Here is a 20,996-nt window from a genome sequence, read left to right as displayed (position 1 = left end):
CCGTGCAGAGAGATCTACTGTCGACATGGTCTTCTCTCTGAGACAGCTGCAGGAGAAGTGCAGGGAGCAGAGGAAGCCACTCTATATTGCCTTCATCGACCTAACCAAGGCCTGCGACTTGGGCAGCAGGGATGGACTGTTCAAACTGCTCCACAAGATAGGATGTCCGCCATGGTTACTCAGGATGATCCAATCATTCCACAAAGACATGAGAGGAACCGTCCAATACGATAGCACATTATCAGATGCTTTCAACATCAGGAGCGGCATCAAACGAGGATGCGTCCTTGCTCTGACATTGTTCGGGATCTTCTTTGCGCTCTTCCTTAAACACGCCTTTGGATCTTCAGAGGGCATCTTTTTGCACACAAGATCTTGCGGGAAACTGTTTAATCTTGCAAGGCTGAAAGCTAAATCTGAGGACTTCCTGCACCTTATCAGAGATATGCTGTTCGCAGATGATGCTGCTGTCGTGTCACACACAGAAGACCAGCTTCAGAAGCTGCTGGATCGGTTTTCCAAAGCATGCAAGGACTTTGGGCTCTCCACCAGCCTAAAGACAACTGTACTTGCTCAGGACATTGCTGATTCTCCATCAATCAGCATTGACAGCTATATGTTAGAGGTCATCCACGAGTTTGTTTACCTCGGGTCCACCATCACTGACACCCTGTCCTTGGAGACAGAGCTAAATAGGAGGATCGGTAAAGCAGCCACAACTCTGTCCAGACTCAACGAGAGAGTGTGGAACAACAAGCTGTACACTCACACCAAAATGCAAGTCTACAGAGCCTGCATCTTCAGCATCCTCCTTTACGGCAGCGAGACTTGGACCCTATACGCCATCCAGGAGAAAAGGCTGAACGTCTTCCATTTACGCTGCCTCAGGCACATCCTTGGAATATTGTGGAAGGACAGAGTGTCCAACATTACTGTCCTTGAGCAAGCTGGAATCCCAACTATGCACACCCTCCTCAGGCAGCGGCAGCTCTGCTGGCTTGGCCACATCCACAGGATGACTGATGGAAGGATCCCAAAAGACATCCTGTATGGCGAGCTAGCCTCTGGCTAAAGACCACCCGGACACCCCCAGCTGCGCTACAAAGATGTTTGCAAGAGAGACCTCAGGGAAGTAGGCATCAAGCCAGACAGCTGGGAGGAGCTGGCAGATGATCGCAGCAGATGGAGGCAGGAACTATACAAGGGCCTTCAGAAGGGTGAGTTGAGGATCAGACAGCTAGCAAAGGAGAAGTGAGCCCACAGGAAGCACAGCAAGGACCTCCCAGACACCCATTACATATGCAACAGATGCAGCAAGGACCGTCACTCTCATGTTGGTCTTCACAGTCACAGCCGACGCTGCAAATGAGGATGCCAAACGGAACTACGAAGGGTGCATTCCATAGTCTACGTAGACTGAAGGATGCTACTACTACTACTACTACTACTAAAAACAGGCACTCTGGTCTGACAGGACCACAGATGTTCCTGGATTAGCGAGCCCAGGAGCAGAAGTGCAGGCTACCAGCCCTAAGCATGGAGGACATACAACAAGAGGAAGGGGCCAGAACCCTGGTGGCAGCAGCCCAGGGCTGGAAAGGAGCCTCAAACTTGCTGCAGCCTAGAGGAGCCCAGGCCAGGGCTGGAGGCCTGTTTGGGCAAGCAGAGCCCCACTGCAGTCCAGGGAGGACCAAGGCTGGGGCCTGAACCCTGTGGTAGTGGCACACAGGGATAGAGCCAGAGCACCACACCATTATGAGGCAGGAAAGCAGGGAGCCAGGCCTTAGCTGGAGCTCTACAGCAAGGCCTAGGCCACCCAGGACACAGCAGAGGGGCAAGGAGCCAAAGCAGGCACTTGGCAGCTGGTAGCAGGGAAATCTCCCCTGCTTTGGCAAAGGCTCTCATATAGAACTGGTTTGGTCGTGAGCATGTTGGTGCAACCTGTACTTAATCATCACAGCATCCCTATGACAAGCGTGAGGCAAGGCAGCATATTATATTTTAAAAATGCAGAAAAGGTTCATCTTATGGGAAAAACACCTTGCAGAATATCCTGTATTCCAGAAAGCACCTAGGAGACTAGTTGCAAGGGTCCTGGGGAGAGGAAAGGATGCATGTCAAGATCTACACTGACTTTCAGGTTGAGTTTCTCCCTCCCTCTCCCACAAAAGCATGGTGATCATGAACAGTTACTTTTCTGGATTTCCTGCTGTCTAGATCTTAAGGGAAGTAAGATCATAAGGCAAGTAAGCACTTGTCATTGTGTGTCACTGGATTAGATCCAAAGGAAGACTATTTGAAAGTGACATAGAGGAAAGTGATTTTTGCCAAGAGATACCCTGTTAATGACAAATGCCAGGGTAGTTCTATTAAGAAATCACTTGTTTCATTACGTTAATTTCCTTATGTAGCCTATGACAGCAGTTTCTTTAAGCAGCACCTGTAGAGCTGGATAGTCCTACACAAAAATAATAGCATAGAGTCAGCTGATATTTAAGCTGTTCTGCAGAACTTGGAACTTCTGGCAACTGGAGATTATACAACACATGAATAAAGCTAAGCAGAGCCAGTGCAGAAATGAAGCAAAAGTCAGTTAAAAAAAGTTTTATTAAGAAGTTAACACACACATGTACAGTCAAACAAAATCAGAAGCCCTATCCCTCAAACAAAAATTCAAGAACAGCTAAAAAAAAAAAAAAAAAAAAAAAGTTACCTGCAAAATAGAGAACCCTCAAATAAATAGATACAAAAAAAGGCCCATGTGGAGTGCTGACATAGCATATGTATCATTTCAACTATGACAGTGTAAATGTGTCTGTTTTGAATAGGGAGTTCATATTAAAAACCTCACTTGATGTTTGGAAGCTGACAAACAGTCAATATAGGCTTCAACAGAATGCCATCCAGAAGATGGAAATCTTGAAGTATTAACATTGTTCACAGTGGCATAAAAGCGTGCATGGTTTTCAGAATAAAAAGCCACCGTCTTTCCCTTGAAAGGGATGAGGTTATACGTTACAAAAGCACTACAGAACATAAGATCACAGATCATACTCAGGTATCAGTAAGCTTAGAGAAAGACCAAAATTTATGTTTACGTGAAATGAGAGATGATGTGAAGGTGTACTTCATGACCTAGTCTAACAAACAGGACCTAAGCTACTGAAGCACTGTGACACAGTGAAGATGACCTATTTCATCCCTGTATTTTTTAAATTAGATTAATAGATACATTTCTCTGCCCTATCAACTCTAGAAATCAATTCTGTCAGACCGTCTTATAATTTCTTAGACTGTCCAATCATTGTTGGCAACTCCAGACCATGCAAGACAATAAACTATTTACCAACTTTTATACAGTGCATGAAGCAGTTTTGCTAGTAGCTAAACTTAAGTTGTTTCAATGATATTAAGTTTTTCAACATACTTTCTATAAGAAAAAACCAAATGCAACATTTTTTTTTTAATGTCAACATGAGAGAGCATGCATCCAAAGGGCTACTAGAGAGTCCAAACATCTTTGGAAAGTGGAACAGCTCTCTGAAATTTTAAGCTTATACTGTAGCAATAAAACACCCTATGAAACACATTTATACACAGTACTAATTAAAACTCATTCTGCTGAACAGGATAGCTACAACCATCTACATTGCTTTGATTAATTAATTTTGATGCCCACTGCAAGAAGGTTTAGTGCAGAGATGGCAACCACCAATAGTGGGTGGGGCACATGAGTGACCCTCTTTCACCTCAGTGGGCCACAGCAGCCCACAGCCAACTGGGATTCCATCTGCAGCCCTCCCCTGCCCCACCTTTTTGCATACCAGGTAAGAGTCACATGACTACCTGCTTCTTCTTCCTCCCAGCACTTTTAGAGCTGCAAACTGCCTGATTCACACTTATTACCCAATCCTCCCCCTGCCCTCCCAGAGCTGGAATGCTGCAAACAGCTGCACTGGTATTCCAGTTCTGGAAGGGCAGGGGGAGGAGCAGGAACAGAACATGAATCAGGCGATTCTCAGCTCAGAAAGCGTTGGGACAGAGGGAAAAGGCACAGGTAGTGTGGGGCTCTGGTCCGCAAGTGGGGGGGGGGGGTGTCAGTTGAGGGTGGGTCCATGGGCCAGCGGTTGCCCACTACTGTTTTAGTGACCCATTAGTGATCATTTGAAAGAAGTTCTTCTGGAAAATCTCTTCCGAAAAACCTTTAAGAGATCCTATCCACACACAAGAAAAACAGATTTTAAAAATCAATCTGCTCTTTTAATAGAGCATCCACAGAACCCTTGCTCTTTGGAAAGAATGGGCCAGGGATCAAAAAATGCAGTACCACGAGGACTGCTCTTTTGAAAAAAGGCCTCCAGGGCACCTACACACATTTTTCTTAAAGAATCTTTCAGGAAAAGACCCTCTTCCTCACCTGGATGAGGAGAATGGCTGCTGGAAAAAGTGCCGTGTTCTTCTGCTCTAGTATGGGAAGAATGCATTGTGTGTACATGCTCCGCGGGATTTCCTGAAAGAGCCCCGGCTTCTTTGGAAAAACACTCACTTATGTTGATGTAGCTTCTGTTGCTAGCCAAGATGACCTGTATTACAAAACCATCACACAGATGAGCATGGATGTTAGTTGTCTGTGTGAAGTACTGGATACTCTATTCTTCAGTTCCTTTGAAAAACTCAAACCTGTACCTCTGGCACAGTTCTTCCAGTTCGAACTTTGGGCTACCAATGTCATTTTGTTTGTCACAGTCAAGTGCATTCTCCATGATTCTTAAAGTTACTATGAACACCACCTTTGCTCTCCCACAACACGCCCTGCATTTCTGCAAACAGCCCCAATCTTCCACCTATTCAAGGCAAGAAATAGGTAACTAATAAAGCAACTTTTGGAATAAAAGTTGAACATTTACCACTGGAGTGCAGAGAGAAAAAAACTGGAACTTCCTAATATAATAGAAAATATTTTGACCAACATGAGCATGCCAAAGTGCTGTACCTTAAAGCTCCTAGCCCGCTATTGCCCTGTCATATTAAAGGTTCGTCTGCATAGGACTATAAAAAAGGAACACACACAGTTCTGGAATAAGATAATGCTCTAGTGACAGTTGTATACCTATTCTTCCACAAGACATGTCGGCATTTAGAAGTTCGAGAGTAGCTCTGAAACCCTGTGCATTCATTACATAAGGTCTCAGATCATGTGCCTGAAAAACTGAAGTAATAATCTAAACTCCTTATGCGCTTTTTTTTTGGGAAGGGCAACCCTGAAAGACACACATCTTTATGTTTATTTTGTACTGAACTGCACAGGTTAAGTCATGCAGTCTGGAACAGGGCCAACCTTAAGGACTTGTATTTTTCTGCTCCTGTCCTCTACCGCCTCCCCATCCATTCCTCCACTGCTCTTGGCCCCTTCTCTATCCCTTAGCTCTTTTCTGCCCATTTGCACCTGAGGCCTGCCCCACTCCTTGCCTCTTGACCACTGCAGCTGGAGTGCAGTGGATGTTAATCATGTGCCCAGTTCTGACAGTAATGCTACCACCAGCAGCAGTTCAGAAGAGCTGCATGGTATTACCATCTTTCCTCCTGCACTGCACCTGGTAGTACTGCCTTCAGAGCTGGCTAGATGGAGAATGGCATCTATCGACCAGCAGTCTAGAGGTGCTGGGGCTACGAACTGACAAGCAGAGAAGTGCTGGGGCTCAATCTTGGCAAGCTCTGAAACAAATTATCCACTGATGGTGCCCCTCCCCATCCCCCCCAACATTGTGCCCAGGGCAGCTGCCCACGTTGATTACCTGTAAGGCTAGCCCTGTGGCTCTAGACTATAGCCTCTGGATCTGAAGGAAAACTCATGCCTCACACAGACTGACAGGCCTCCTGTTCCAGGACATGTAGGAACCAGGAATGAAATACAGAGTAATGCCCTCAACCATTAGTCCTTTCTAACATCTTGACATTTCTCACACTGCTACACTTTGCCTCATTATGTTTTTTGGTTTACTTGGGATACACCAATCATCTGGCTCTGCAGCCATTTGATAACGCTTAAAGGCAGACTTGTTGAACACCGGTAGTTTTTCTATCGATTCTGTTGAAAGGGCCTAGAAAAGACAAAAAGACAGCAATTACTTATTCAATTATCTTTCAAGTCACTGTTCCATGACAGCAAGAGTTCTAAAGATACCATTCAAAAAAAATCATAAAGCAATATACACATTAAATTTTAGAGACCTAAGCCGCTGGCAATACAGTTACAGACAACTGACTTAATACAAGCACATGGTTAAACATTATTCTTTTGGTCTGTTGCAGATGCATAGTAGCATACTCTGTTGTACTTCAGTTTGCCAGGGTGCGTTTGGACAGGAGAAAGATATGTTATGTTCTGTCATGCTACTGTCAGATTTTACATCCCATGACCCTGTGTTCTGCATGATTTTTAAAATCACCCAAAAATCTTATCAGGATAATCCTGAATACAGCAGGGACTCACAAGGACTGAAGAGGGGTTTAGTACATCTGGCCTAATTTTACAGAAACAATATGGTGCTATCAAAAGACAGGCTGAGATGGTATTAACAGAAAGTTACTGTGAACACACACACACACACACACACTCTCTCTCTCTCTCCCTCCCTAGGCTATGCTTAGATACGTCAAAATACTGCTCAGTTTTGTAATGAGTCAGCACAAGATTCTCCCAAAAAAACAGATGCAAAGACTAACAAAATCATTTGTTTTCAGATACATGCAGACACCTAGAGTATGTAGTAGACTGAACTGTTACCTAACAAAGAATGACAATAGCTGCTGAACAAATAAGTTACTGGTAACAACTATTTGTGTCTTCTTCTAAGGCTGGATGTCTCACTGCTAAAGACAATGATGACTGAAGACTCAAGGTCTGCTATATGAAATGTTTGTACTTCTGGTGCCCCAATCTCGCCAGCACCCTACTCCAATCTCTAGTCAACTCTTTCTAGGATTCTAAAACACTCATACTAAATGTGTTTGGGTGTGTCAGGGGGGGCATCAAATATCAGCATAAATTGTACCAGCTGAAAACTAGTTCAATTTCTCATTACCCTATAATCTTACCCTCACCTTGACAGTCTAGACAAACAGTTTCTAGCTCACCAGCAACAGAGGTTCTGCAGATGAAGTTAGGCTTTGTCACTTTTATACAGAACCACATTTGAATGGTAATCTAAGGGTATTTAAACAAAAATACATACCTTCAGATAAATAATAGCATCTGTTCCATAACCTGGCACAGAATATAGATTCAAGTCTCCTTGAAAGTATTTGGCATATAAACGAGAAATTGGCAAGCCATACCCAAAACCAGCCTAGAAATAAGTGAAGTACAATATATCAGAATCCAAGATTTCTTCCATTTCCAGAGAACATCATGACTACTCCAGTGTGACAGTTTAAGTTCCTGAACATCTGTTATTGCAGAGCCCTCTGCTCCCACAAAATGAAAAATGTTAACATGGAAGCTTCATTTAGCACAATGAAAGTTAGTCTCATCCTCATTTATGAGCTGAAAGATGTTTCAATAAGTCTTCAATTGGGGAAAACTATATATTTTACACCTCTCACTTTTACATAGCGTGCATAGGTTTGCTCAGCCCTGCTTTCTCTTTATAACCAAATATGGCAGAAGCAGAGAGCTGGAAGGATGTAGAACTGCTTGTATTTCTGATAGGGATGTGAAGAGTGCAGGTGATGGAAGATCTGAGATGCAGAATGGCTGGCTATGTAACCGCAGAGAAAAAGCAAAGGGAACCCTTGCAACAGTTTCTACTCTGTATCTCCTGGCAGCAAAAAAGAGTTGGCTCAGTTCCTCAAAAACAAAAAAAGCCATCAGCATACTTAGAGAGGAGTGAGAACAGGGAGCAGAGAGCACTGAAAATATTGCTCCTTCCTTTAAGCCGTGATCCTTGGAAAGAGTGATTTGAGTACAGAGATGTCCACAGCTTGTTGGGACAACAATTTCTTTGATTTTGACCTAACAGTTGTTAGAAACACACGCCAGCTATTTTCAATCTTACTTGTTTTTAAAACAGAAGATAGACTAATTTGAATTGTACTTCTAAAAGGCTATTAACATAAGTTGGGAGCAGAAGCCACTGAGACTGTACCCTGTAACGTCTAGTTGCTTTGTACATCATTTATGCACCAAATATGGTTTCACTTTAGGAAAAAAGAAAAAAGGACAAGGAGATTTTTAATGGAAAAGGTATAGCTGGTTAATGTCTCATGCCTTAAGTGGAAATGGGAGAGACTTTCAAACATACAAATAAAGAAAAATGCTGAGGCCTTAGAATGCCATTGATCCCCTTACAAAGTGTGTATTTTTTCCATTGTCAATCTGCCTCTAACTACCTTACAAAGAAGTGGGAGAATCCAGATCTTACTCTATCTTGCAGTGTTACTTTATGGAGTACTGTAGATTTCAAATCTTACCAAAGGAGCATTACGAGAGTCATCCATCACTGGTCTTGGTGCTGTGGAATACATGTAGCTAAACAGAAGATTGATTTTTCTCAGTGGAACACCGCCTCCTCTGTCAGATATCTGGTTAAAAATATTACTCACTTGTAAGTCTGTACTAGAGACTCAATAGCAGCTGAACCCATCCACCAGTAATCCAATCAGTTATTCCTGATCAAATACTACAAAAGCTTAGATTTCTGATAAACAACATCTATGTTTACACTAGCCCAAAACTTCAAAATGGCCATTTCAAAGATTACTAATGAAATGCTGAAATATATATTCAGTGTCTCATTAGCATACAAGCGGCCACGGCACTTCGGAATTGCCACGGCTCGTCCAGACAGGGCTCCTTTTCAAAAGGACCCCACCAGCTTCAAAATCCCCTTATTCCTAGCTGCTGTTAGGAAAAAGGGGATTTGGAAGCTGGTGGGGTCCTTTCAAAAAGGAGTCCTGTCTGGACGAGCCGTGGCAATTTCAAAGTGTTGCAGCCACTCACATGCTAATGAGGCACTGAATATGTATTTCAGTGCTTTATTAGTAATCTTTGAAATGGCCTAGTGTAGACACAACCAACCAACCTGTCTAAATTAATCTTCAACTGAGGACTCAACTTTTTTCTACAGTTATGAGTCAGCAAGCTTTACTACTGCTACTTGTTGTGACATAGTCTATTTCATTTATAGATGGATACATCCCACACAGATATGATTAAGGTGAATATGGCATAACTAAAATATATTTTAAGCAAGAGGAGTCATGTGAGATATCATTGTCAAGGTTATGATTTACAGAGTACAATTGTCCTACTTGTATGCATGTATCATTTTGATATCTGAAGTTAGATGCATACACAACAGTCTTATTACAAGTAAGTGTACACCTGGGAACACCAAACCAGACAGTCAACTAGAATGACTGCAAAGGGCCATTAAGAACAAGTCATAGAAGATTCTAATCTCTCACAGGGGAGTCTTCCTGGAAAGTTTTCCTCAGAACATATAGACATTCTCTGTCTCATGACTGATGTGATCTCACTCACACACACACACACACACACACACACACACACACACTATTCGGGGTAAGAATTTGCTACTTGTACCACCAGTTTCTGTGGTATATTAAGCCTTGATTGTGCATTTGTTTTATTTGCTAAGTAATCTGTTTGCTATCCCTTATAATTAAGTTAAAAAAAGATAGATTAAGTAATGAACTAGTTTTATTTTGTCTAAACTCAGTGTGTGGGGAAAATGTTGCAACTGGGCACATTCCTATCCTTGTGCTACTGAGCAAGAGTGAGAGTGAGAGCACACATCTGTAGTTTGTCACAGTATTACAGCATGAAAGGGAACCCAGGCTGGTGGGTCCAGTGGATTCAATAGTAACATGTTACCTTAATTGTCAGGTCTTCATTTCCTAGAACAACAGTCACTTTAACTGGAGAAAGGGAAGAACTGTCCTCCTGATGTTCAACTGTTGCCCTCATTGCATTCTATGGAAATTAAAGCAGCCATCATCATAAGAGTTTAGCTCAATTAATGGCATATAACTACTGCAGTACAGAGATGGGGAGGAAGGCGGCTCTGGTATGGTACCTAAGTGTCTAACCTGATGAAATGAAACCAGGACGGTTGCAGAGTCTTACACTTAGGATGGAAGAACCCCTGTACTGCTACAGACTGAGGACTGAATGGTTAAAGCAGCAGACGTACAGAAAAGGGACTGGGATTCCAGTAGGTGAGAAACCGGATACAAGTCGGTGTGCCCTTGTTGCCAAGAATGTTAACAGCATATTGGACTGCATTAGTAGGAACACTGCCAGCAGATCGAGGGAAGCAATTATTCCCATTTAGCACTAGTGAGGTCATGTATGGAGTATTGCATCCAGTTTTGGGCCCTCTGCTACAAAAGGATGTGGACTAGCTGGAGAGTGAGTCCAGCACAGGGCAACCAAAAGGACTGGAGGGCAGAGGCACATGATTTATGGAGACTGAAGGAACCGGGCTTAGTCTGCACAAGAGAAAAAATGAGGGGCTAATTTGATGGCAGCTTGCAACTACCTGCAGGAAGGTTCCAAAGAGGAAGGATCCAGGCTAGTCTCAGCGATGGCAGATGACAAAACAAGCAGCAGTGGTTTCAACTTACGCTGCGGGGAAAATCTACGCTAAACATTAGGAATACTACTTTATAGTACGAGAGGGGTGAAGCACTGGAATGGGTTGCCTATAAAGGTGCTGGAACCTTCATTCTTAGAGGTTTTTAAATATAAAGCCAAGGCTTGACAAAGCCCTGGTTGGAATGATTTAGTAGGTCCTGCTTTGAGCATGGGGGTTTGACAAAATGACCTCCTGAAGTCTCTTCCAACCCTAATCTTCTAGGATTCCAAGATAACAGCCATAGCCATTAACCACTGACTAGTCCTAGCTGCTTTACTCCCAAACAAGCCACACTCTTCAATTTCTTTACCTCTTGGTCTATTTCCCTTTTGGTGCCATCACATTCCCTACCTCATAACTATTGGGATTTAATTTCATCCTCTCACCAGCTTTACATTTAACATAGACTGAGATGTTTAGATGTATGCTCCTCATTACTTCCTCTTTGGACATCCTACTGTGTACCACAAATTTGACAGATACAGTGAGGCCCTTCTTACTGCGCTGACAAAAAGGGAAACTTCAGAGTCTGCAGCATCAAGGTTAATACAGGCAAGAATATCCATTGTCACCACCAACTACCTTAGCCCCACTACATCTGAATCCCCACAGTCATATTTATAGCCTGTAGAAGTAACTAAAGGAAGGTTGTGGAAGCAGATATCTCCTTCATGATCTTTGACAAAACAAAAACTGGTTGAAGACTGAAATACATTAGCTCATGCTAACAGAACTGGACAACTGCATGCTCAGAACAGAAACATGTTTACAAACCTTGAAGAGCTCGAACAGAATGTGGAAGAGGTGGGAAGGAACATAAACAATGTGAATGGGTAGTCCTGGCATTTTCCCTAGAGGGGAGGAAAAAGACAAGGAAACATTCAAGCTTATTTGTTGGTCTTCCTTCCTGAATTAATTCTATTGAAAGCAAGGGATGCCATGTGATAGGAAAATAATTCTTATTTTCCTCCCCCCGCCTACCAAGAGAACATCATTTACCATATGTACACAATGCATTAAATTTCATGAACACCACTGAGTTTAAGTCACTGTGCATATAATTCAGTTTTTAGTGTTCCCATGTAGCAGCCAAGAATTCACTACCCAAAAATCAGACCCAAAACAGTATAGATTAAAATTCAGCAGTTCCTGGATTCTAGTTGTGCATTCACTTTCTATACATAAACAGGATTTTATTTCTTGCCTTCATATGACAGTGTTTGCTGCCTTTTTAATGCATTTGAACAGGTCAAGAATGTTCCCTGAATCACTGGCAAGAACCACCACTCAAAAGAATTCTTATTAGAGATTGAGAAAGTTATACTAAGGTGCTATCTTCTGGAAGCAAAATGCAATGATAGTTTGGATTCCAACAACTTGAGGTGAAAAAAGAAATTTGAATGTGCATAAAGGAGTGGAAGAGAGCAAATATGGGACTAGGCAACTGGTAGACAGGCTTTGGAGGAAGCTATGAATGGACTACCCTGACAAAAGCACAAAGAGGCTGCAAGGATCTCCTTGTAAGATCCAGACAAGTCAGTTTGTCTATTGATCAGGATTACTAAATCAGCAAATAAGACAGTAAGCCATTATCTTACCATTTACTTGAATAAGCCTCAATTCAGGAGAAGCTAAATAATACTGGTCACAGAGTCTCCGGGAACTTTCAAAAGCATCTGAAATAGTTTTAGTTTTACAAAAGGTAAGTACATGTGGTAATAAAAATGAAATGATGTTTTAATTTATTCTCTTCAGCAATGTATAACTTCATATTACAGTCATGTGATGCCACGCAGTATGCAAACTTGCACTTTAACATTAATATTTATAAGATGCTACATATGATGCGTAAGACTAAGTATGCAAATTCAGCAGCACTGCTAGATTCTACAGCATAATTTGAGAGTTTTGTAGAATAGAGACAGAGTTTGCAACCACACAAAACTGATTTTGATTTTTCATAGAAATTCACACTTCTCACCTGATTTACCCCTCTAATATTTTATCAATTATTTCTTCTGGGTGTTTTTTTTAAAGACAAAACAAAAAGCAAAAACCTAAAAAACTTTACAATGGTATCAACTATACTACAGTTCGTCTCCTGATTTATTTTAAGGAGGACGCAAAAAAAGACTTTTCAGCACTCCACATAAGCAGGGCTTTTATCTGCATGTCAAACTACTTGCAAACAAACAGTCAGTCCTAACCACCATAAAGACAGCCTTGGAAAACCTTACTGATTCAATGATTTACATACCATTCACCACTCCTACCACATCACAGCATGGATCAATGCTCCCAATGTGCCGGGGGTGACCCGCATTCGTATTGTCATCAAAAAGAAGTGCTAAGTAAGATAAACCAGTATTATATTTCACTTCAGGTAAGCAACAAAAGTCAGTTCACATCCTCACACACAGATCAGGGTAATTTTTTTGGTAAGTAATCATTTCAGACAAGAGATTTCCTCCCCCCACTTCCCCAATCATTCTCCCCTACAAAAAAAAAAAAAAAAAAAAAAAAAAAGCTAGATTTAAAGAGCCAAAGACAGGTACACAGAAAAACTACTGCTTATTGAAAGACACAAACTATGCTAACTTTTTACTAGTGGATCAACATCTGAAGTCTATTCATGGGTGTGAATGATGGTATCACTAGATTTCAATGCAAGCCTTGTTTCATTTAATTCTAAATTAGCGTCAAAGTTTCAAGTCAAGTTAACTTACATAAATATGCTGGTATCTCACATCTGAAGTTAAAAATACTAAACACCAGTGACACAAATTCACCTGCGATCCTTTTCTACCAGCCACAACAAACTTTTGCTTCAAGCATTGTGGAACATATTACAATTCATTTTTTCAAGTGGAAAAACAAAAAACAAAAAACAAACACAGAACAAAACCAAAAACATACTGTGTTGGTTTATTAGCATCCGGATGGATATACGATTCATGTAAAATCGATCCAGGAAGTACTGAATATTGTGATTGGTGACTGGGTCCACTCTACAGGTGTCTTGGTACTCAATTATTCCTTGTGCCATTGTCGGCACAACATCATGGTGTCTATTTCGGATGATAACAAGAGTATCTATAAAGCTAGATAATCAAAAGATACATTCAGATAAGTATTTAAGACTGCACCCAGGAAAGTGTCCAACATGAAATGTTCTGCTGCAGCATCTTAAGTTACAGTGCAAAATGCTTCTGATTTAGTCAAAGTGCTTATATATTTTATAAAAAAAAAAAAAACAACCAAAAACAAACACAAAAACAAAACCACACCTTTGTGTTTAAGGCCTGATAATATAACCTTCAAATGAAGGGCCTCATCAGTAGCCAACACAGAAGATCTTACTTTTTAAATATAGGGCCTAATTCACCCATGCATTACTTCCATTTTATATCAGAAAAGTTGAATAGCAAATCAGCTCTACAAGAAGTCGGTCTGCTCTCTGATGATTTCAAATTTGAAGGGTTTGTTTAAAATGCATGCACTGCATTTTTATGCATTTTTCAGCACAGATACCACCTTTGCCAATGGGAAAGGTTCTCCCATAGTGTATGTACCCCATCTCCCTGGGAGACAGTAGATAGGTTGGCAGAAGAAGTCTTCCACTGACGCAGCATTGCCTACATCAGTTTCCCCAAACTTAAAACATTCACATATCCCTTTCAGAACCACAGCCTTACTGGCGTGCCCCCCTCTCCCAGTGCCAATATCCTGATTTTTAGTATTTAATTTTCTGCCATATACCTCTTGAAATGTTGGTTAGTCTAATTATGTTCTTCTTGGCAACAGCTTTTTCCACACTTAGAAACTTAGCTATATTAATGTAAAATTCCTGGGGTAAACAAAGCCAAAGTCCTTTCTTTTCTAAGGGGCAGCTATTCTCCCATAGCCAGAAGTTTAACAAGCTAAATTACCTGATTTTTGCCAAAAATACTTAACATCTACATGCAACACTCTCTCCCCACCTGTCCTTAAGTTTTCCCCATATCTAGCCATTCCCTGTGTCTTAAATCAAATATATGATATTTTCTTCTGAGAAGGCTTTATGGCATATAGGTGAAGTGAAATTCTACACTGTAATATTAGCAATACAAAATATCTAGTTCTATTTCTTCATAAAAACCAAAATTGAATCAGAGAACCAGAACCAGGTGCTCCCACCTGTAATGGAACTTTAACTGGAAGGGGATGTCCCAGAATACTTTTAAATACCACCCCCACATGCTAGTTAAAAATACTATTAGAGTTGTTGCCCATTAAAACAAGATCTGTTGAGTTAGCAAAATTTGTCAGCTTTATTAAATTGGGTTGGTCAGTGTCAATATGTCACATTTAGTTTAAAAAAAAAAAACCTGTTGTACGGCAATGTAGTTATAACATTGCTAGCTTTAATATACCTTGTACTGAAACCACAAATCCAGCATTCAGGTCTTTTAACTATGCTGGTGACCCACTATAGTCAGTCACTGTAAGCTGAACACGTTTTGGAAAATGGGGAGGAAGATGAAAAATGACACACTTACTCAGATAAAACCCTGTGGTCCTCTGGGTTTTTTTGAAGGAACTCAACTAGGTCCAATAGACTCTGAATGTACCTATGAAAAGATGGTCCACAAACCAAACAAGACACAAAACTGAAAGGCTGAGTATTTGTTAAGAATATAAAAATAGCAGAAGTTCGCCCCACAAAATTAGTATTTAATAAGTTGCCTTTGCTCTAAAATTCCACTCCAAATGAACTTGTGTCATTCCATGTTTATTGTCAAAGACTCTCTTCTTCTTCTCTGATGTCAGCCAGCCCTACAAACTCTATATAAAATTTGAAAGCAAAGCAGTCTCTCTTTGGATTCCATTGCCTAGATTAATAAAGATTATAAAGGTTAAATTCCACAGGTGCCGTAGTATAATTTATTATCTGCAACTGAAAAACTCCATGACTTTTGGATGTGAGATCCAAACTAGGCTCCAATAGTTATTATTATGCTAGCCTTAGAGAGCTGAAGGCCCTTTTCAACTGCTGGGCACCATGGCAATCGCTCCTTCTGTACTCCTCCGGCCCCCCCAGCAGGCGGCCTGCATTTTACGGCCTTTTGGCTAAGATCACCTCCCACTGCTTTCCCTGATGGACTATTAAATTCTGCTTTTATGAAGCTTTTACTTGGACTCCCACCGAGAAGGGACATGGCCAGGGCATCAACCACTTTCCCCTGAAGCCTTGCTTCTCTTTCAGGTGACAGAGGAGACCGTAGCCAGGACTTCAATGGATTACAGCCACACTGAGGGACAAGAGACACTCACCAACTGACATGACGGGAGACAAGGGACTGTCAGGGAAAGCACTGGTTTCCATGGCCTGACTTTTTTTTTTTTTTTTTTTTTTAAAATAAAAAAAAAAAATATCAATCAATCTTAGGACTTAGTTCCAAGAGAAGCAAATTCCTGCTTATGTTGACAGACTAAGAATCTGCTATGTTTTGGATATTTGCCCAGGGGCAACTTATTGGCTTAAACGTAATCTTCCCACCACACGTATCCGGGGCAAGGAAGATTACAATGTACAATTGTTAACCATGTTCAGTACTTGTTACAGCTGTATCCCACCTCTGTGCCACAGATGACTTGTGTTTTTATTTCTTACCTTATGCAATTAGGCTATTGGTTATAAACATTCACTCAATCAAACTTGTTAACCGGTAACATATTTCACTACTGTCCAGTTTGTGGACCAAGGCATTAATCATAACAAATTTTGTTGGCTTTATTTACGTCAAACACAGGAATAGTAGTTGAACAGTCTAAACATCTTCCATTCCTCTTTATGTGTCAATGCTCCTTTTGACACAATGGTGCCCTCCCAAGAATATTAGCAAAAGGGCCTAGACTCACTATACATTGCCATAATCTACTTTAATATAAACATAGACAGATAGTAATGATTTCCTTTATTTTGCCATGTGTCAATGTCTGTTATTTTTCACAACTTCTTTTGCAGTGTTGTAAAACCATGTTATGGTTGTGTACAGTTCTTTTATTAGAAATGGGACTATTTCTCAGGGTGTTTAAAAGAGAAGCGTGCACAGATGGGTGAAGTTCCTTTCCCTCTAACCAAATACATTGCTCTCGTCCTCGCTCATTCCAAGAAGACCTAGTTTGCTAAAGTTATCACCTCCATCATATTTTGTACTAAACACTTGAACAAAATCCTTCTGACTTACCACTTCTTTACTTACCACTTCCTTACCAGCTGTACAGATGGAGTGCTGAGTAACTGACTAGGAAGCAGGTCAATTTCTCTCAGGATATTTGCTAACCTTACAGGAAGTTCTTGCCTCAGAAATGCAAAAGACGTTCTTTCACATCCATTACTTGAACCTACAGAAGCAAGAACACGTAAGTAGCATTTCTTAAAAATGTATTTCTCATACAAGTATGAGCACATTTCTTGCAGATTCCCTCAGATTCCAGGATTACATTACTGCAAATGGGCAAAAGCATAAACGTGTGAACAACCTATCACAGATGCTATATTGGCTATTTCTTCTATAGATGTGCCAACATTTCTTTAATCTAGATGGTTTCTGGAGAACTGGATTGGATACTTAGTCCAGAAATAAGCAGACATCAGATCTAGTTAAAAGGTACATTTATGTATTTCAAACTCAAGTGGAGAGATTTCCTCATCACCTACAGGAACCAAGCCATCCTACTAAACAGTTTACTCTAAAGGGTGGTCTGCCAACCGCCTCTCCTCCACTGTTAAACCTGAAGGTATCACTGGAACTTAACTTTTTACACCTACAAAAAGCAGATACAAGGTTTGCAGAACAAAGCACTCATATTGGGCAGGTTACACATACCACTACTCTTTCCTTACATGTGCACTAGTTTAGGACATAGAGACAACTGAGCAATAAGTGGTTCCACATGAACAATACCAATGCACATGATGACTTTTTGCCTATGCATAGGCTCAGCTTCCCTTGCTACAGCCATCAGATCATTCCCTTTCAGGCAGGCTTGCCAACAGGACCAGCCCCTGCTCACAGTTCCCCTCAGAGCCACAGAATGCCTGTGGCATGAGGCCACACCTGCTGCAATGCACACCATAGAATCACAGGGCTGGAAGGGACCTCAGGAGGTCATCTAGTCCAGCCCCCTGCTTCAAGCAGGATCAACCCCTACTAAGTCATCCCAGCCAGGACTTGAAAACCTCAAGGGATGGAGAATCCACCACCTCTCTAGGCAACGCATTCCAATGCTTCACCACCCGCCTGGTGAAGAAGTTTTTCCTAATATCTAACCTACACCTTTCCCCCTTCGACTTCTGACCATTGCTCCTTGTTCTGCCACCTGACACCACTGAGAACAGTTTCTCACTCTCCTTTTTAGAGCTCCCCTTCAGGAAGGGGAAGGCTGCTATTAAATCACCTCTAAGTCTTCTCTTCTGTAAACTAAGCAAGCCCAAATCCCTCAGCCTATCCTCATAGGTCTTGTGCTCCAGCCCCTTGATCATTTTTGTTGCCATCTCCCAGGGGATCTGCGACTTAGGCTGTATGGACACTGCAGTTTATTTTGACGGTCTAATGGCTAAATCAGTAATGCTACAAAACTGCATTCACAGGGCCCAGCCTTGTGAAACGGAGCCGTCTCGTTTACAGCCACAGCATTGCAAAAGCTGCCTTCGCACCAGCTATGAGTAGCGGTGCCTTGTTCACACCCATTCCCTTTCGGCCTGGGTGGGGATGTTAACGCAAAAGCCATTAGCGGAGCTGGAGCAATCACCCAGCTCGACCTGGCCGGCTGCGCGGCGTGAGCGCTTTGGGACTGCGTGGCTCTTTTCGGAAAGAGGGGTTCCCCAGAAACGAAGCCGCGCGGACAAGCCCTCATGCCCTGGTTACGCGCGCCTGGATGACTTCAACCATTGCGAGGGGGACAGAGGGACGGAGCCACATCCACCCCGCCACCATTTAGGAAGGCTGCGGTATCTGGGAGTCCGGGACTAGCACTCCCGCCGCAGCAGAGCCCGAGGAAAGCAGGACTAACCCCCACCCCGGCCCCGCGTCGCGCGCCCGTACCGAAGTCCAGGAACTGTTTGATAGAGAGCGGGGAGGGCGAGTAGCGGGAAAAATGCTCCACCTCGCGCGGCACCTGGCTACCGCTACCGCTACCGGCCCCGGCCCCGGCCCCGGCCCCGGCCGCCACCAGAGGAGCAGCGCTGCGCAGCGCAACGCGCGCAGCCCTCATCGTCCCGCGCGCGGCTCCGGCTCCGGCTTCACCCCGCTGCAGCGATCTGCCCGCTGGAAGTATCCCGCACGTGCGGCGCTATTTACCGCGCCCAGTCCGGCCGCCCGGGGGGCGGGGCTCCAGACCAACCTCGCCCCCAGGAGCCGCCCCTCGACAAGGCCGAGACAGGCCAGGGGTTCCCGCTAGTACCACTGTCCGCCGGAGGGGTGTACGTGTGTGCTAGGAAAGCCCTCCGGCCGTTGGGAACGCAGCGCGGGGACGGCGCAACATTGGCGGAGGGGCTGCTACCGAGGTGCGGCTCCCATAGCCTTGTTTTCCAGGCAAATCGATGTCAACCCCCCTCTCCCCTCCCGTGGAGTGAACCGTTCCAAGCACTCCGCTCCCCTCAGGGGCCGTTCCGGCCGAGCTTTGGCTCAGAGCCAGCCAATCCGCGAGGCCCCAGCCACGCCCTCCTTGGGCCCCAGCGACAAGTAAACAGCTCGACTCCGCCCCCATTCCCGAGGGCGGGGCTGGAGCGGCTCTTCCTAGAATCGGGAGAACAAGAAGGTGGGGGCTGTGGAGCGGTCAGCGCCAGCTACCGCTGGGCTGGTGCGGCGCGTGCGCCGGATGTTTACACCGCGCGCTGGGCAGTGGGTGCTGCTGCCAAGCCCCTGGAGTTGAATTGGTTGTCGTTCTGTGCCACGATTACCGTTTAGCTCAAGTACCAGAGGGGAAGGCCAGTTAGTCTGCAGCTGCGAAAGATACAATAAGTCTTGTGGCACCTTATAGACTAACATTTTGGAGCATGAGCTTTGGTGGGCAAAGACCTGCTTCATCAGATGCCTGGGGGCGGGTTTCAAGAGGAGGGGCTTAATTTATAGGGTCCTGAAAAGGAGAGAGTCCCAGTCAAGAGGAGGGTCAGCGATGACAAAGTCAATTTTGTCATTGAGGAGGTGGCCCATTAGCAGCAGTTCATGTGGACGTGTAAACATTAACAGAGGAGAAACTGCTTTTGTAATTGGCCAGCTGCTCCCAGACTCTGGTCAAGCCTTGGTTGATGGTGTCAAATTTGCAAATGAACTGCAGCTCTGTCATTTCTCTTCGGAGGCTATTTTTGTTTCTGAAAACAAAACAAAACAAAAAACACCCTCACATGAGGGTCAAAGATCCCAAACTATTAGCTCCTTGTTAATCTAGCGGTTTGTGAACTGTGGAATTAGTGATGCCTGTATAATGCAGAATAATAAAGAGCAACCCATGATCCAAGGTAGTTATCTAAAAAAACCAAACCATAGAAGGGAGAACAAGTATTGGGGGTAGCTAAGTTAGTCTGCATCTTCAAAAACAACAAGAAGTCCTGTGGCACCTTATGGACTAACATATTTTGGAACATAAACTATCATGGGCAAAGGCTTGCTTCCTCAGATGCATGAGTTGGGGGGCGGTGGTTTCCAGCGGAGGTTTTAAAGATGGAGTCTCAGTGAAGGCGGGGCCAGAGTTGATAAGGTCTCTTCAGTCATGGAGGATGTTGCCCATTATCAGCAGTTAATGTGGAGAACAAGGCACCAAAAATAATAGGATGTTATAACACAGACTAACTGGTTGTATGATGCTCAACCTGTCAGTAGCAATAAATTCCACTTACCGGCTGTATAACCATTCTTATGTACATAAGAACATAAGAACATAAGAATGGCCATACTGGGTCTGACCAAAGGTCCATCCAGCCCAGCATCCCATCTGATGACGGTGGCCAATGCCAGGTACCCCAGAGAAGGAGAACAGAAGACAATGATCAAGTGATTTATCTCCTGCCATCCATCTCCTGCCCTTGTTCTCAAGGCTAGGGCACCATACTTTATCCCTGGCTAATAGCCATTTATGGACCTAACCTGCAAAAATTTATCAAGCTCTTTTTTTTTTTTAAACCCTAATAGAGTCCTGTAGTAGTTTTCTGTGTGAGGCTGGTTCCTGTGCTGCTAAATTCAGGAAGATGGGGCCATTGTAGCTTGAGGAAAAAACAGTTGCTTTATAGGGGCCTCTTTCTGTAGGTAGTTTAAGGAACATGGTAGATGTTCTGCTAATGCTGGGCGATGT

The 20,996-nt window shown here is 43.2% G+C and overlaps 2 protein-coding genes across 3 annotated transcripts in view; one reads left to right on the top strand and one right to left on the bottom strand.

Annotated features, from left to right (window-relative positions):
* Positions 1-7,217, top strand: part of ASB4 (ankyrin repeat and SOCS box containing 4) — a 79,072-nt gene extending 71,855 nt beyond the window's left edge. The window contains exon 5 of the mRNA XM_074984708.1: positions 6,858-7,217. Coding sequence (XP_074840809.1) covers positions 6,858-6,893 — 36 coding nt within the window. The 3' untranslated portion in view covers positions 6,894-7,217. The remainder of the gene's footprint in view (positions 1-6,857) is intronic.
* On the bottom strand, positions 2,874-19,125 carry PDK4 (pyruvate dehydrogenase kinase 4). Of its 2 annotated transcripts, XR_012644056.1 has the most exons (12): positions 18,752-19,125; positions 16,907-17,048; positions 15,200-15,271; positions 13,578-13,762; positions 12,919-13,008; positions 12,260-12,337; positions 11,436-11,512; positions 9,899-9,997; positions 8,473-8,583; positions 7,236-7,349; positions 5,796-6,101; positions 2,874-4,844 (listed from the first exon to the last, which is right to left on the bottom strand). XR_012644056.1 is itself a non-coding variant. In XM_074984710.1 (11 exons), exons 1-11 carry the CDS (start codon positions 18,918-18,920, stop codon positions 5,961-5,963), a joined length of 1,278 nt encoding a protein of 425 aa, XP_074840811.1. In that variant the 5' UTR covers positions 18,921-19,125; the 3' UTR covers positions 2,874-5,960. The 2 variants fall into 2 exon arrangements, 1 of the variants encoding a protein (XP_074840811.1); XM_074984710.1 differs by having other exon boundaries at positions 2,874-6,101.
* Positions 19,126-20,996: the final 1,871 nt, after the last annotated feature.

The sequence above is a fragment of the Carettochelys insculpta genome, chromosome 2, assembly GCF_033958435.1.
Source record: "Carettochelys insculpta isolate YL-2023 chromosome 2, ASM3395843v1, whole genome shotgun sequence".
Classification (NCBI taxonomy): domain Eukaryota; kingdom Metazoa; phylum Chordata; order Testudines; family Carettochelyidae; genus Carettochelys; species Carettochelys insculpta.
The sequence above is the reverse complement of the archived record's forward strand: the minus strand, read 5'-3'. Positions and strand labels throughout refer to the sequence as shown.

Excerpts from the sequence above, each read along its gene's own strand:
- PDK4 (XM_074984710.1), bottom strand. The coding sequence starts at position 18,920 with ATGAGGGCTGCGCGCGTTGCGCTGCGCAGCGCTGCTCCTCTGGTGGCG. Across the intron at positions 13,009-13,577 it reads GATGCTAATAAACCAACACA|CACTTCTTTTTGATGACAAT; the intron begins GTATGTTTTTGG and ends TATCTTACTTAG. Across the intron at positions 8,584-9,898 it reads ATGAAGACCTGACAATTAAG|ATATCTGACAGAGGAGGCGG; the intron begins GTAACATGTTAC and ends ATTTTTAACCAG.